General features: G+C 44.6%; 1 protein-coding gene across 2 annotated transcripts in view; it reads right to left on the minus strand.

Moving 5' to 3' along the window:
• magixa (MAGI family member, X-linked a) overlaps positions 1–17,128 on the minus strand; it is a 33,623-nt gene that overhangs the window by 6,775 nt on the left and 9,720 nt on the right. For both annotated transcript variants that reach the window (XM_088003188.1, XM_088003187.1), the window contains exons 9-18: positions 9,462–9,629; positions 9,137–9,303; positions 8,851–8,941; positions 8,551–8,722; positions 7,388–7,991; positions 6,628–6,691; positions 6,360–6,542; positions 6,022–6,273; positions 822–1,010; positions 88–158 (exon numbers count right to left, since the gene is read on the minus strand). In XM_088003188.1, coding sequence (XP_087859314.1) covers positions 88–158; positions 822–1,010; positions 6,022–6,273; positions 6,360–6,542; positions 6,628–6,691; positions 7,388–7,991; positions 8,551–8,722; positions 8,851–8,941; positions 9,137–9,303; positions 9,462–9,629 — 1,961 coding nt within the window. The remainder of the gene's footprint in view (positions 1–87; positions 159–821; positions 1,011–6,021; positions 6,274–6,359; positions 6,543–6,627; positions 6,692–7,387; positions 7,992–8,550; positions 8,723–8,850; positions 8,942–9,136; positions 9,304–9,461; positions 9,630–17,128) is intronic.

A 17,128-nucleotide genomic window follows, 5' to 3' on the forward strand; every position in this document is an offset into this window, starting at 1 on the left:
TTTTAAGTTTCACTCCTGAATCCCTGCAGGTTTTATTGAAACGTTTTCAGACTGAACTCAGCTGAAAATCAGATAAATAAATGTGACCTTTGACCTCCCTCTGGGCCCTTTGACCAGCCGTCTGTCCGTGTCGAAGTCGGCGCCGTCGGAGGACGACTCTGTGGAGGAGAAGGAGACTGTTCCAATAATCACATGATCAATTAAAACAATCTCAACACATCATCATTTAGGTGATTTTATGGTTTTTCTTGGGGTGGTAACGTTTTCAGTTGGTTACTTTATAATTCATTTTATTTTCTGTTATTTTGTTTATTCTGGATATTTAAAATGTTTTCAGTGATAAATGTTCATTAACATTTTATTCATCTTTGAGAAAGTGTTCCAGTTTAATTCATCAGCATCAAATCACCAGGAAATCATCAAAAACATTAAAATTATTGCTTATCGCCAGAACGTCTGACTCATCAGCTACAGGGTTTTATAAGCCTGGCGGGCCGCCAGGCTTTACTTGTGCCTCACCAGGATAATCATTACTTAAAAGTCTTTTAAAAAGTCTTACAAATTTTTGTATTTTTTTTTTATTTTATAGTTGGCATTCAGGTATTAATATTCAATAATACATAATTATCAAGTCATATTCTCAAATTTCCTGTCAACTTTAAACTCAAAAACATGACTGCTGAGCGCCCGACCACCAGGCCCAGCAAGTTTTCTGGGTGAAACCTGGAGTTACTATGACAACCACAGACAGTGTGTGTGTGTGTGTGTGTGTGTGTGTGTGTGTGTGTGTGTGTGTGTGTGTGTGTGTGTGTGTGTCGTACTGCGGGCCACGCCCAGCCTCAGCGTGTTCCCGGCCCTCCTCAGGATCTGGGCCAGGTCCCGGTGCTGCAGCGCGGCGACCGGTCTTCCCTCCACCGCCTCCAGCCGGTCTCCGGGTCGGATCTGTCCGCTGCGCGCCGCCGGGCTGCCGCGCCGCACCGTGACGAAGCGGTGTGACATCAGGGAGGATGCTACGGAGACAGGGGCGAGGTCAGAGGTCAAAATGAGACAGAGCTGTGACAGAGAGCAGACCTGCACATGAATTATTGAGGCCTGTTGAGTTCGCTCAGCTGAACACGCCACGCAGCGCCACAGAACTTTCACTACAACGGATCCATGCTGCATCAGAAGCTCAGAACTGGACCGGGCCGCAGCAGAATCAGGATCCACTTTTATCCAACTACAATATGTTAAGCTAAGCTAAATGAAGATAAATGTAGGGAAGCTAAAATAAACTAAAGTGATCAAAAAACATTAAAAAGACAAAGTGTTGGTAATACTAACTACACTAAAGACGAGACAAGGTTAACAAAATCAAACATCAAAAGGTTCCGGAGGACCCAAACTACTGACGAGCCGGACCAACAGAACCAGGACAGCTGGAGGGACCAGAGGTCTCTTCATCACTCCTCATGTTCTCCAGTATCAGGGCCTCCTGAGGTACCACCAGAACCAGAACCGGTTTGGTTTGATGAAAGAAATGTTTAGTTTCTGATCTGGTCCTGATGAACTGATCAGCAGCAGCTGCACACACACACACACACACACGCTTCCTCCAAATAGCTTCAGGGAGGTGAAAATATTTCAGGAATTCCAGATAAAGACTGAGGAAGAGGAGCAGCAGGAGGATGAAGGCCCAGCTGGGTTCCTCTGACCCGGTTCTGTGGTTCTGAGATGAACAGAGAAAATGGATCAGCGTTCTACCGGGATGGCTCCAGAACTTCATTAGGACCCAGATAAGGGGTGTATGAATATTTATGAGCCAGTCTGTAAATAAATCACTGCAGCTTTCTGATGAGTCATCATCATCCTCGCCAGATGAGGCAAAGAACAAACAGAAAAAGAAAACTGATGACATCACAGTGGGGCCAGGGTCAAAGGTCAGAGCAGTTTCAGGTGATGAGCAGAACTGAAACGTGAGGCGTTAGCAGCGATTAATTCATCAAACCCTTTTCAAATTTTAACGTAACTTTCACTTTTTCTACATCCAAAGGTTCCAGCTGGAACCTTTTTATTCACACGTTTCTGGTACGACCATAAATCTGATGCACAGCTACATCACTAGCAACGATGGAGCCACTTCTCAGTTCATTTCTGCTTTAAATGAGCTGATGCTGGAAAAGAAGAAGAAAGCTGTTAGCCTATCAGAAGCTATGCTAGCCTAAAATACCGTCTCAATGCTAACATGTGAAACTCCAAGAACGGTCAGAGAAACTGGAAGGATGAACGACAGAAAAACACAGAGCTGGAGAACAGATTAATAACTATAAACATCTGGTTAATAACTGTAAACATCTGGTTAATAACTATAAACATCTGGTTAATAACTGTAAACATCTGGTTAATAACTATAAACATCTGGTTAATAACTGTAAACATCTGGTTAATAACTATAAACATCTGGTTAATAACTGTAAACATCTGGTTAATAACTGTAAACATCTGGTTAATAACTGTAAACATCTGGTTAATAACTATAAACATCTGGTTAATAACTATAAACATCTGGTTAATAACTGTAAACACCTGGTTAATAACTATAAACATCTGGTTAATAACTGTAAACATCTGGTTAATAACTGTAAACATCTGGTTAATAACTGTAAACATCTGGTTAATAACTATAAACATCTGGTTAATAACTGTAAACATCTGGTTAATAACTGTAAACATCTGGTTAATAACTGTAAACATCTGGTTAATAACTATAAACATCTGGTTAATAACTATAAACATCTGGTTAATAACTGTAAACACCTGGTTAATAACTATAAACACCTGGTTAATAACTGTAAACATCTGGTTAATAACTGTAAACATCTGGTTAATAACTGTAAACATCTGGTTAATAACTATAAACACCTGGTTAATAACTGTAAACATCTGGTTAATAACTGTAAACATCTGGTTAATAACTGTAAACATCTGGTTAATAACTGTAAACATCTGGTTAATAACTGTAAACATCTGGTTAATAACTGTAAACACCTGGTTAATAACTGTAAACATCTGGTTAATAACTGTAAACATCTGGTTAATAACTGTAAACATCTGGTTAATAACTGTAAACACCTGGTTAATAACTGTAAACATCTGGTTAATAACTGTAAACACCTGGTTAATAACTGTAAACACCTGGTTAATAACTGTAAACACCTGGTTAATAACTGTAAACATCTGGTTAATAACTGTAAACATCTGGTTAATAACTGTAAACACCTGGTTAATAACTGTAAACACCTGGTTAATAACTGTAAACACCTGGTTAATAACTGTAAACACCTGGTTAATAACTGTAAACACCTGGTTAATAACTGTAAACACCTGGTTAATAACTGTAAACATCTGGTTAATAACTGTAAACACCTGGTTAATAACTGTAAACACCTGGTTAATAACTGTAAACATCTGGTTAATAACTGTAAACATCTGGTTAATAACTGTAAACATCTGGTTAATAACTGTAAACACCTGGTTAATAACTGTAAACATCTGGTTAATAACTGTAAACATCTGGTTAATAACTATAAACATCTGGTTAATAACTGTAAACACCTGGTTAATAACTGTAAACACCTGGTTAATAACTGTAAACATCTGGTTAATAACTGTAAACACCTGGTTAATAACTGTAAACATCTGGTTAATAACTGTAAACATCTGGTTAATAACTAAACATCTGGTTAATAACTATAAACACCTGGTTAATAACTGTAAACATCTGGTTAATAACTGTCAACATCTGGTTAATAACTATAAACATCTGGTTAATAACTATAAACATCTGGTTAATAACTGTAAACACCTGGTTAATAACTGTAAACATCTGGTTAATAACTATAAACATCTGGTTAATAACTGTAAACACCTGGTTAATAACTGTAAACATCTGGTTAATAACTGTAAACATCTGGTTAATAACTGTAAACATCTGGTTAATAACTATAAACATCTGGTTAATAACTATAAATATCTGGTTAATAACTATAAACATCTGGTTAATAACTGTAAACATCTGGTTAATAACTCTAAACATCAAGTTAATAACTATAAACATCTGGTTAATAACTATAAACATCTGGTTAATAACTATAAACATCTGGTTAATAACTGTAAACACCTGGTTAATAACTGTAAACATCTGGTTAATAACTATAAACATCTGGTTAATAACTGTAAACACCTGGTTAATAACTATAAACATCTGGTTAATAACTAAACATCTGGTTAATAACTGTAAACACCTGGTTAATAACTGTAAACACCTGGTTAATAACTGTCAACATCTGGTTAATAACTATAAACATCTGGTTAATAACTATAAATATCTGGTTAATAACTATAAACATCTGGTTAATAACTGTAAATATCTGGTTAATAACTATAAACATCTGGTTAATAACTGTAAATATCTGGTTAATAACTGTAAACATCTGGTTAATAACTGTAAACATCTGGTTAATAACTGTAAACATCTGGTTAATAACTATAAACATCTGGTTAATAACTATAAATATCTGGTTAATAACTATAAACATCTGGTTAATAACTGTAAACATCTGGTTAATAACTCTAAACATCAAGTTAATAACTATAAACATCTGGTTAATAACTATAAACATCTGGTTAATAACTATAAACATCTGGTTAATAACTATAAACATTTAGTTAATAACTGTAAACATCTGGTTAATAACTAAACATCTGGTTAATAACTATAAACATCTGGTAAATAACTATAAACATCTTGTTAACTGTAAACATCTGGTTAATAACTGTAAACATCTGGTTAATAACTATAAACATCTGGTAAATAACTATAAACATCTTGTTAATAACTATAAACATCTTGTTAATAACTATAAACATCTTGTTAATAACTGTAAACATCTGGTTAATAACTATAAATATCTGGTTAATAACTATAAACATCTGGTTAATAACTATAAACATCTGGTAAATAACTATAAACATCTTGTTAATAACTATAAACATCTTGTTAATAACTGTAAACATCTGGTTAATAACTATAAATATCTGGTTAATAACTATAAACATCTGGTTAATAACTATAAACATCTGGTAAATAACTATAAACATCTTGTTAATAACTATAAACATCTTGTTAATAACTGTAAACACCTGGTTAATAACTATAAATATCTGGTTAATAACTATAAACATCTGGTTAATAACTATAAACATCTGGTAAATAACTATAAACATCTTGTTAATAACTATAAACACCTGGTTAATAACTATAAATATCTGGTTAATAACTATAAACATCTGGTTAATAACTATAAATATCTGGTTAATAACTATAAACATCTGGTTAATAACTATAAACATCTGGTAAATAACTATAAACATCTTGTTAATAACTATAAACATCTTGTTAATAACTGTAAACATCTAGTTAATAACTATAAACATTTGGTTAATAACTGTAAACATCTGGTTAATAACTGTAAACATCTGGTTAATAACTATAAACATCTGGTTAATAACTGTAAACATCTGGTTAATAACTATAAACATCTAGTTAATAACTAAACATCTGGTTAATAACAACATCTTTCATGTTCATCTCATTTATTCAACAGTTTGGAATGTTGCTGATTTTGTTGATAAATGCAATTAATGAATTACAGACTCTCAGATTAACTCCAATAAATTTGTTAATTCCTGATAACAGGCAGTACCAACCGGACCAGACCGGGCTTATCGAGTCTTTCTCCAGGAACTGGTCAGAATCTCAAGCCAACTGAATTTTGAAGGTCCAGAACAGAACCAGATGGTTTTGCTGGATCTCTTTGTTTGATTTTAATCCAGTTTTTTTGTTTTTTTGTTTTAGTTGTAGATTCTATTTTGTTTCTCTCCAACCTCCAGAGGAAGCAGACATTTGTAAAAACTTTGAACAGGACCAGAATCGGTCCAGAGCCAGAACCAGATGATGACATCAGCAATGACATCACTCACCTCCACTCACTTCCTGGGAGGCAATGACGAACCCGAAGCCTTCGCCCGGCCGCCTCCTCAGCTCTACTTCCATCATCTTGGCTCCACCTCTTCCATCTTTGGCTCCTCCCCCCCGGACAGGACCGCCGCCGTCCTCCACGCCCTGAAGGTCACGGGGCTCCAAGGTCAACGTCACGGGAACCGAGTCCAGGAAGCTGGTGCTCTGGATGAGGGAGGAGACTGGCGGGTCATTGGAGGTCTGAGCAGGAGAACCTGAAGAGGAAGAGGTGCAGCAGTGAGGAATCAATCAATCAATCAATCTCTCTCTCTCTAGCAGCAGCAGGTGGGGGAGGGGCTACCTTGGTGGGTCCCTGCAGGCACCTCCAGGCCCAAACCGGCCTGGCTGAGAGGAGGCACTCCACCTAGGGGGACATCAGTGGAAGGCAGGTCAGCAGAAGAGGGAGTGGAGGGCGTGGTCAGGACGTGAGGGGAGGAGAGAGGCTTGTAGAGGTTAGGAGTCACAAGAGGAGAGGAGATGGGACCTGGGGGACAGAGATATCTAACTAGCTGGTGTTCCAAGATGAGCCACAGTGAAACACCAGACCTTGAGTGATCTGATCATCCTACCTCCTCGATGCACCAGCAGCACCACCTCCCCCTGCTTGGTGTGTTCCTGCAGGACCCTCTGCACCTGCAGACAAAACATGACTGCTAATATCACTGCTAACATGGCCGCTAACATGGCTGCTAATATCACTGCTAACATGGCTGCTAACATGGGCGCTAACATGTCTGCTAACATGACTGCTAATATCACTGCTAACCTGGCCGCTAATATGGCCACTAACATGGCTGCTAACATTGCCGCTAACATCACTGCTAACATGGCCGCTAATATCACTCCTAACATGGCTGCTAACATGGCTGCTGACATGGCCACTAACATGACCGCTAACATGGCCGCTAATATCACTGCTAACATGGCCGCTAACATGGCTGCTAACATGGTCGCTAATATCACTGCTAACAAGGCCGCTAACATGGCTGCTAACATGGCTGCTAACATGGCCACTAATATCACTGCTAACATGGCCGCCAACATGGCCGCTAATATCACTGCTAACATGGCCACTAATATCACTGCTAACATGGCCGCCAACATGGCCGCTAATATCACTGCTAACATGGCCACTAACATGGCTGCTAACTGGATGTCTTTGTGACTTTTGCTTCCTTTTGGACCCTTCCACAGCTCTCCTCGTCTTCAGCTCCTCTTCAGAACCTGGAGCTTCAGGAATCTCAGGTAGGATTATTTTATGAATCTCAGGTTTGGTTCAGGAGGGTTCGTGTGTGACCTTAGCTGCTGGCCACTGTGTCGATGTCTCACCTGAGTGAAGCTGAGGCTCTGCACGTCGGCTCCGTTGATCTTCATCACCACGTCTCCGGCCTGCAGCGAGGGACACTGCCTCCGGTCCCAAACCCGCCTCACCACCGCCTGCTGGCCTCCCTGACCTCCCGCCGTCACGCTGAACCCCAAGCCACCGCTCTCACTGTGACCCAGAGCCACTGGGACCAGTTCTCCTCGATGCGCTGACCCCGGTGACCCCAGAGGCAGCACCAGACCTGCGGGCCCCCTGGAGGACGATGGGGTCAGCGCGTGGTTTGCTGGACAGCCGTTGAAGCCACAGGGGGGAACGTCTCTGGGCGGTGGCGCAGAGAAGGAAGTCTGAGGCATCTGTTGGCGCTGAGCGGGAGCAGAAGGAGGAGCGGAGGAGGAGGCGGGGTCACTGCTGCTGACGCTGAAGTCCTGGAGAAGACCCAAATCAATCTGGGTGAGGGGCAGCTTGGACAACACATGGGAGGACGAGGAGACGTTGGGGAGAGTGGATGTGGACAGGTCGCTCTCTGAAGACTTGGAGCTCTGGTGCAGGAGGAGTGAGGAAGAGGAGAGGGCGGGGAGCGTGCTGCTGTTGTAGCGAATCAGAGAAGACCTGTGAGGAAGAGTAGGAGGAGCGTGAAGAACGGAGAGAACAAACACAACAAAGTCAACGATGCTAAAACCAGTTTACCATCAGCTGAACACCAGAGAGAAAGTTATATGGAAGAAACTGTTAACCATGCTACATGTTTAGCAGTAATTTATTAAAACTAGTAATGTCAAAGCCGCTAATGCTAAATAAGACTTATGATGACACTGTTGGTGCTTACGTTTTAGGATTGCTAACCCCCATAAAACTAAATGTTGCTTATAGTAAACAAGGCCAACACTGATGCTAAACACTATTTGTGCTATTAATGCTACAATATTGGGATATTGCTAACACCTGAAACTGCTAATAGTATCACTGCTAAGGTTGTCAACAAAAACACCTGACATTGTGTCACATTAAATTGTTAAAGCTAACATTGCACAAACATTTACAAATATCTACACTGCTAAGACTAACATAGCTAATACTACTATCATGCTAACACAGCTAATATCAGCACCTAAAACACATGACACTGTTTTTATCTAGTACAGCTACCAATGCTAACGCTAGCTCTGACCTCCGAGTTCCAGTGTTTGATTGACCGCCGTCAGAATCGCTGTGACTGGGTGGAGTCCTGTCTGCGTATGGAGGGGGGACCTGCGACGCCTCCGAGGACGTGGGGGTCGGAGGTCCAGCCAGGCCATTTGTCATTGGCTGAGTGGCGTAAGAGGGCGGAGTTTGTGCTGGACCTGGAGACAACCACAACATTTCAGAACTGACCGCTCTGAATACACTGATGTTGGAAGGCGTTTGATCAATTCTTCAGAAGAACCAGAACTGAGCTGGTGTTGGTGACGTCTGGAGCGACAGCTCTGACCTGCCGTGCTGCCGTTGGCGTCCAGCGTCCGGCTGAAGGTGAGCTGCGACAGGCCTCTGCTCTGGCTGGAGGAATCGCTGGGAGTCTGAGGCTGCATAGCAGAAAAAACATTACACTGCAGAAACCAAACAGACCCTGAACACACCATTCTACATGGTGTCTACATGGCGCATTCAGGTTCTGATTATTGTTTATAAATGATAAACAGAAATAATGAATGATTTTTGCTGCAGATGAATCGCTGAAGTCTCTGGTGTGCAAGCGGAGCGGGTGGCGGCAGTACCACCTCCAGATTCTGTTTGGGACAGCCGTCCGGGTTGTAGAGCATGGGGTATCCTCTCCTCAGAACCACATCCACACTCTGACCCATTGGGACCGCCTTCAACATTTCCACCACCTCCTTGTGGGAGCGACCCAGCACACAGCAGTCATTGATGTAGACCAAGATGTCCGCTGCAGAATCACAACACACAAATGGGTCAGCTCAGTGGTAGACGTTCCTATTGGTTCTGACTGGACCTTCTTAAACAAAAGCTGAATTAATCTGCCCTGAACCTGCTGCCTCTGACAACAGACTGCCTTACTGCCCTTGTACCTGGTCATGCAATTACCTGTACTGAGGGTGGGCGGTCCTCCAGGTGTGACGCTGTACACCTGCAGAAACTCCTGAGGGCGACTACCTCCGACGATGTTGAAGCCGAAACCTCGAGGACCTTTGGAGAGCCGGGTGTGAATGGAGTAACCTCTAAGTTGGCTCGGCTGGTCTGTGAACTCTGGAACTGTAAGCAACAGGAAGCTTAGCTTCAGACAGGAAGCTTAGCTCCAGACAGGAAGCTTAGCTTCAGACAGGAAGCTTAGCTCCAGACAGGAAGCTTAGCTCCAGACAGGAAGCTTAGCTCCAGACAGGAAGCTTAGCTCCAGACAGGAAGCTTAGCTTCAGACAGGAAGCTTAGCTCCAGACAGGAAGCTTAGCTTCAGACAGGAAGCTTAGCTCCAGACAGGAAGCTTAGCTCCAGACAGGAAGCTTAGCTCCAGACAGGAAGCTTAGCTCCAGACAGGAAGCTTAGCTTCAGACAGGAAGCTTAGCTCCAGACAGGAAGCTTAGCTCCAGACAGGAAGCTTAGCTTCAGACAGGAAGCTTAGCTCCAGACAGGAAGCTTAGCTTCAGACAGGAAGCTTAGCTCCAGACAGGAAGCTTAGCTCCAGACAGGAAGCTTAGCTCCAGACAGGAAGCACAACTTCAGACAGGAAGCACAACTTCAGACAGGAAGCTTAGCTCCAGACAGGAAGCTTAGCTTCAGACAGGAAGCACAACTTCAGACAGGAAGCTTAGCTTCAGAGTGGAAGCTTAGCTTCAGAGTGGAAGCTTAGCTTCAGACAGGAAGCTTAGCTCCAGACAGGAAGCTTAGCTCCAGACAGGAAGCTTAGCTCCAGACAGGAAGCTTAGCTCCAGACAGGAAGCTTAGCTCCAGACAGGAAGCTTAGCTCCAGACAGGAAGCTTAGCTCAAGAAAGGAAGCTTAGCTTCAGAGTAGAAGCTTAGCTTCAGACAGGAAGCACAACTTCAGACAGGAAGCACAACTTCAGACAGGAAGTTTAGCTTCAGACACTTCAGACAGGAAGCTTAGCTCCAGACAGGAAGCTTAGCTTCAGACAGGAAGCTTAGCTTCAGACAGGAAGCTTAGCTTCAGACAGGAAGCTTAGCTCCAGACAGGAAGCTTAGCTCCAGACAGGAAGCTTAGCTTCAGACAGGAAGCTTAGCTCCAGACAGGAAGCACAACTTCAGACAGGAAGCACAACTTCAGACAGGAAGCTTAGCTCCAGACAGGAAGCTTAGCTCCAGACAGGAAGCTTAGCTCCAGACAGGAAGCTTAGCTCCAGACAGGAAGCTTAGCTCCAGACAGGAAGCTTAGCTTCAGACAGGAAGCTTAGCTCCAGACAGGAAGCTTAGCTCCAGACAGGAAGCTTAGCTTCAGACAGGAAGCTTAGCTCCAGACAGGAAGCTTAGCTTCAGACAGGAAGCTTAGCTCCAGACAGGAAGCTTAGCTCCAGACAGGAAGCTTAGCTCCAGACAGGAAGCTTAGCTCCAGACAGGAAGCACAACTTCAGACAGGAAGCTTAGCTCCAGACAGGAAGCTTAGCTTCAGACAGGAAGCACAACTTCAGACAGGAAGCTTAGCTCCAGACAGGAAGCTTAGCTTCAGAGTGGAAGCTTAGCTTCAGACAGGAAGCTTAGCTCCAGACAGGAAGCTTAGCTCCAGACAGGAAGCTTAGCTCCAGACAGGAAGCTTAGCTCCAGACAGGAAGCTTAGCTCCAGACAGGAAGCTTAGCTCCAGACAGAAAGCTTAGCTCAAGAAAGGAAGCTTAGCTTCAGAGTAGAAGCTTAGCTTCAGACAGGAAGCACAACTTCAGACAGGAAGCACAACTTCAGACAGGAAGTTTAGCTTCAGACACTTCAGACAGGAAGCTTAGCTCCAGACAGGAAGCTTAGCTTCAGACAGGAAGCTTAGCTTCAGACAGGAAGCTTAGCTTCAGACAGGAAGCTTAGCTCCAGACAGGAAGCTTAGCTCCAGACAGGAAGCTTAGCTCCAGACAGGAAGCTTAGCTTCAGACAGGAAGCTTAGCTCCAGACAGGAAGCACAACTTCAGACAGGAAGCACAACTTCAGACAGGAAGCTTAGCTCCAGACAGGAAGCTTAGCTTCAGACAGGAAGCTTAGCTCCAGACAGGAAGCTTAGCTCCAGACAGGAAGCTTAGCTCCAGACAGGAAGCTTAGCTCCAGACAGGAAGCTTAGCTTCAGACAGGAAGCTTAGCTCCAGACAGGAAGCTTAGCTCCAGACAGGAAGCTTAGCTTCAGACAGGAAGCTTAGCTCCAGACAGGAAGCTTAGCTTCAGACAGGAAGCTTAGCTCCAGACAGGAAGCTTAGCTCCAGACAGGAAGCTTAGCTCCAGACAGGAAGCTTAGCTCCAGACAGGAAGCTTAGCTCCAGACAGGAAGCTTAGCTCCAGACAGGAAGCTTAGCTCCAGACAGGAAGCTTAGCTTCAGACAGGAAGCTTAGCTCCAGACAGGAAGCTTAGCTCCAGACAGGAAGCTTAGCTCCAGACAGGAAGCTTAGCTCAAGAAAGGAAGCTTAGCTTCAGAGTAGAAGCTTAGCTTCAGACAGGAAGCACAACTTCAGACAGGAAGCACAACTTCAGACAGGAAGCTTAGCTTCAGACACTTCAGACAGGAAGCTTAGCTCCAGACAGGAAGCTTAGCTTCAGACAGGAAGCTTAGCTCCAGACAGGAAGCTTAGCTTCAGAGAGGAAGCTTAGCTTCAGACAGGAAGCTTAGCTTCAGACAGGAAGCTTAGCTTCAGACAGGAAGCACAACTTCAGACAGGAAGCTTAGCTTCAGACAGGAAGCTTAGCTTCAGACAGGAAGCTTAGCTCCAGACAGGAAGCTTAGCTTCAGACAGGAAGCTTAGCTCCAGACAGGAAGCACAACTTCAGACAGGAAGCTTAGCTCCAGACAGGAAGCTTAGCTTCAGACAGGAAGCTTAGCTCCAGACAGGAAGCTTAGCTTCAGACAGGAAGCACAACTTCAGACAGGAAGCTTAGCTCCAGACAGGAAGTTTAGCTTCAGACAGGAAGCTTAGCTCCAGACAGGAAGCACAACTTCAGACAGGAAGCTTAGCTCAAGAAAGGAAGCTTAGCTTCAGACAGGAAGCTTAGCTCCAGACAGGAAGCTTAGCTCCAGACAGGAAGCTTAGCTTCAGACAGGAAGCTTAGCTCCAGACAGGAAGCTTAGCTCCAGACAGGAAGCTTAGCTCCAGACAGGAAGCTTAGCTTCAGACAGGAAGCTTAGCTCCAGACAGGAAGCTTAGCTCCAGACAGGAAGCTTAGCTTCAGACAGGAAGCTTAGCTCCAGACAGGAAGCACAACTTCAGACAGGAAGCTTAGCTCCAGACAGGAAGCTTAGCTCCAGACAGGAAGCTTAGCTCAAGACAGGAAGCTTAGCTTCAGAAAGGAAGCACAACTTCAGACAGGAAGCTTAGCTCCAGAAAGGAAGCTTAGCTCCAGACAGGAAGCTTAGCTTCAGACAGGAAGCACAACTTCAGACAGGAAGCTTAGCTCCAGACAGGAAGCACAACTTCAGACAGGAAGCTTAGCTCCAGAAGGAAGCTTAGCTTCAGACAGGAAGCACAGCTTCAGACAGGAAGCTTAGCTCCAAACAGGAAGCTTAGCTCCAAACAGGAAGCACAACTTCAGACAGGAAGCTTAGCTTCAGACAGGAAGCTTAGCTCCAGACAGGAAGCTTAGCTCAAGAAAGGAAGCTTAGCTCAAGAAAGGAAGCTTAGCTTCAGAGTAGAAGCTTAGCTTCAGACAGGAAGCACAACTTCAGACAGGAAGCACAACTTCAGACAGGAAGCTTAGCTCCAGACAGGAAGCTTAGCTCCAGACAGGAAGCTTAGCTTCAGACAGGAAGCTTAGCTTCAGACAGGAAGCTTAGCTTCAGACAGGAAGCTTAGCTTCAGACAGGAAGCACAACTTCAGACAGGAAGCACAGCTTCAGACAGGAAGCTTAGCTCCAGAAAGAAAGCTTAGCTCCAGACAGGAAGCACAACATCAGACAAGAAGCTTAGCTTCAGACAGGAAGCACAACTTCAGACAGGAAGCACAGCTTCAGACAGGAAGCTTAGCTCCAGACAGGAAGCTTAGCTTCAGAGTGGAAGCTTAGCTTCAGACAGGAAGCACAACTTCAGACAGGAAGCTTAGCTCCAGACAGGAAGCTTAGCTTCAGAGTGGAAGCTTAGCTTCAGACAGGAAGCACAACTTCAGACAGGAAGCTTAGCTTCCAGAAAGGAAGCTTAGCTCCAGAAAGGAAGCTTAGCTTCAGACAGGAAGCACAACTTCAGACAGGAAGCTTAGCTCCAGACAGGAAGCACAACTTCAGACAGGAAGCTTAGCTCCAGAAGGAAGCTTAGCTTCAGACAGGAAGCTTAGCTTCAGACAGGAAGCTTAGCTTCAGACAGGAAGCACAACTTCAGACAGGAAGCACAACTTCAGACAGGAAGCACAACTTCAGACAGGAAGCTTAGCTTCAGACAGGAAGCTTAGCTCCAAACAGGAAGCACAACTTCAGACAGGAAGCTTAGCTCCAAACAGGAAGCTTAGCTCCAGACAGGAAGCTTAGCTCCAGACAGGAAGCTTAGCTTCAGACAGGAAGCTTAGCTCCAGACAGGAAGCTTAGCTCCAGACAGGAAGCTTAGCTCCAGACAGGAAGCTTAGCTTCAGACAGGAAGCTTAACTTCAGACAGGAAGCTTAGCTCCAAATAGGAAGCTTAGCTCCAAACAGGAAGCTTAGCTTCAGACAGGAAGCACAACTTCAGACAGGAAGCTTAGCTCCAAACAGGAAGCTTAGCTCCAGACAGGAAGCTTAGCTCCAGACAGGAAGCTTAGCTCCAGACAGGAAGCTTAGCTCCAGACAGGAAGCTTAGCTCCAGACAGGAAGCTTAGCTTCAGACAGGAAGCTTAGCTCCAGACAGGAAGCTTAGCTTCAGACAGGAAGCTTAGCTCCAGACAGGAAGCTTAGCTCCAGACAGGAAGCTTAGCTCCAGACAGGAAGCTTAGCTCAAGAAAGGAAGCTTAGCTTCAGAGTAGAAGCTTAGCTTCAGACAGGAAGCACAACTTCAGACAGGAAGCACAACTTCAGACAGGAAGCTTAGCTTCAGACACTTCAGACAGGAAGCTTAGCTCCAGACAGGAAGCTTAGCTTCAGACAGGAAGCTTAGCTCCAGACAGGAAGCTTAGCTTCAGACAGGAAGCTTAGCTTCAGACAGGAAGCTTAGCTTCAGACAGGAAGCACAACTTCAGACAGGAAGCTTAGCTTCAGACAGGAAGCTTAGCTTCAGACAGGAAGCTTAGCTCCAGACAGGAAGCTTAGCTTCAGACAGGAAGCTTAGCTCCAGACAGGAAGCACAACTTCAGACAGGAAGCTTAGCTCCAGACAGGAAGCTTAGCTTCAGACAGGAAGCTTAGCTCCAGACAGGAAGCTTAGCTTCAGACAGGAAGCACAACTTCAGACAGGAAGCTTAGCTCCAGACAGGAAGTTTAGCTTCAGACAGGAAGCTTAGCTCCAGACAGGAAGCACAACTTCAGACAGGAAGCTTAGCTCAAGAAAGGAAGCTTAGCTTCAGACAGGAAGCTTAGCTCCAGACAGGAAGCTTAGCTCCAGACAGGAAGCTTAGCTTCAGACAGGAAGCTTAGCTCCAGACAGGAAGCTTAGCTCCAGACAGGAAGCTTAGCTCCAGACAGGAAGCTTAGCTTCAGACAGGAAGCTTAGCTCCAGACAGGAAGCTTAGCTCCAGACAGGAAGCTTAGCTTCAGACAGGAAGCTTAGCTCCAGACAGGAAGCACAACTTCAGACAGGAAGCTTAGCTCCAGACAGGAAGCTTAGCTCCAGACAGGAAGCTTAGCTCAAGACAGGAAGCTTAGCTTCAGAAAGGAAGCACAACTTCAGACAGGAAGCTTAGCTCCAGAAAGGAAGCTTAGCTCCAGACAGGAAGCTTAGCTTCAGACAGGAAGCACAACTTCAGACAGGAAGCTTAGCTCCAGACAGGAAGCACAACTTCAGACAGGAAGCTTAGCTCCAGAAGGAAGCTTAGCTTCAGACAGGAAGCACAGCTTCAGACAGGAAGCTTAGCTCCAAACAGGAAGCTTAGCTCCAAACAGGAAGCACAACTTCAGACAGGAAGCTTAGCTTCAGACAGGAAGCTTAGCTCCAGACAGGAAGCTTAGCTCAAGAAAGGAAGCTTAGCTCAAGAAAGGAAGCTTAGCTTCAGAGTAGAAGCTTAGCTTCAGACAGGAAGCACAACTTCAGACAGGAAGCACAACTTCAGACAGGAAGCTTAGCTCCAGACAGGAAGCTTAGCTCCAGACAGGAAGCTTAGCTTCAGACAGGAAGCTTAGCTTCAGACAGGAAGCTTAGCTTCAGACAGGAAGCTTAGCTTCAGACAGGAAGCTTAGCTTCAGACAGGAAGCACAACTTCAGACAGGAAGCACAGCTTCAGACAGGAAGCTTAGCTCCAGAAAGAAAGCTTAGCTCCAGACAGGAAGCACAACATCAGACAAGAAGCTTAGCTTCAGACAGGAAGCACAACTTCAGACAGGAAGCACAGCTTCAGACAGGAAGCTTAGCTCCAGACAGGAAGCTTAGCTTCAGAGTGGAAGCTTAGCTTCAGACAGGAAGCACAACTTCAGACAGGAAGCTTAGCTCCAGACAGGAAGCTTAGCTTCAGAGTGGAAGCTTAGCTTCAGACAGGAAGCACAACTTCAGACAGGAAGCTTAGCTTCCAGAAAGGAAGCTTAGCTCCAGAAAGGAAGCTTAGCTTCAGACAGGAAGCACAACTTCAGACAGGAAGCTTAGCTCCAGACAGGAAGCACAACTTCAGACAGGAAGCTTAGCTCCAGAAGGAAGCTTAGCTTCAGACAGGAAGCTTAGCTTCAGACAGGAAGCTTAGCTTCAGACAGGAAGCACAACTTCAGACAGGAAGCACAACTTCAGACAGGAAGCACAACTTCAGACAGGAAGCTTAGCTTCAGACAGGAAGCTTAGCTCCAAACAGGAAGCACAACTTCAGACAGGAAGCTTAGCTCCAAACAGGAAGCTTAGCTCCAGACAGGAAGCTTAGCTCCAGACAGGAAGCTTAGCTCCAGACAGGAAGCTTAGCTTCAGACAGGAAGCTTAACTTCAGACAGGAAGCTTAGCTCCAAATAGGAAGCTTAGCTCCAAACAGGAAGCTTAGCTTCAGACAGGAAGCACAACTTCAGACAGGAAGCTTAGCTTCAGACAGGAAGCTTAGCTCCAGACAGGAAGCTTAGCTCCAGACAGGAAGCACAACTTCAGACAGGAAGCACAACTTCAGACAGGAAGCTTAGCTTCAGACAGGAAGCTTAGCTCCAGACAGGAAGCTTAGCTCCAGACAGGAAGCTTAGCTCCAGACAGGAAGCTTAGCTCCAGACAGGAAGCTTAGCTCCAGACAGGAAGCTTAGCTCCAAACAGGAAGCTTAGCTCCAGACAGGAAGCTTAGCTCCAAACAGGAAGCTTAGCTTCAGACAGGAAGCACAACTTCAGACAGGAAGCTTAGCTCCAAACAGGAAGCTTAGCTCCAGACAGGAAGCTTAGCTCCAAACAGGAAGCTTAGCTTCAGACAGGAAGCACAACTTCAGACAGGACGCTTAGCTTCAGACAGGAAGCTTAGCTCCAGACAGGAAGCTTAGCTCCAGACAGGAAG

Source organism: Poecilia mexicana, unplaced genomic scaffold (assembly GCF_051168715.1).
Source record: "Poecilia mexicana isolate PSO_F unplaced genomic scaffold, ASM5116871v1 scaffold_23, whole genome shotgun sequence".
Lineage (NCBI taxonomy): Eukaryota > Metazoa > Chordata > Actinopteri > Cyprinodontiformes > Poeciliidae > Poecilia > Poecilia mexicana.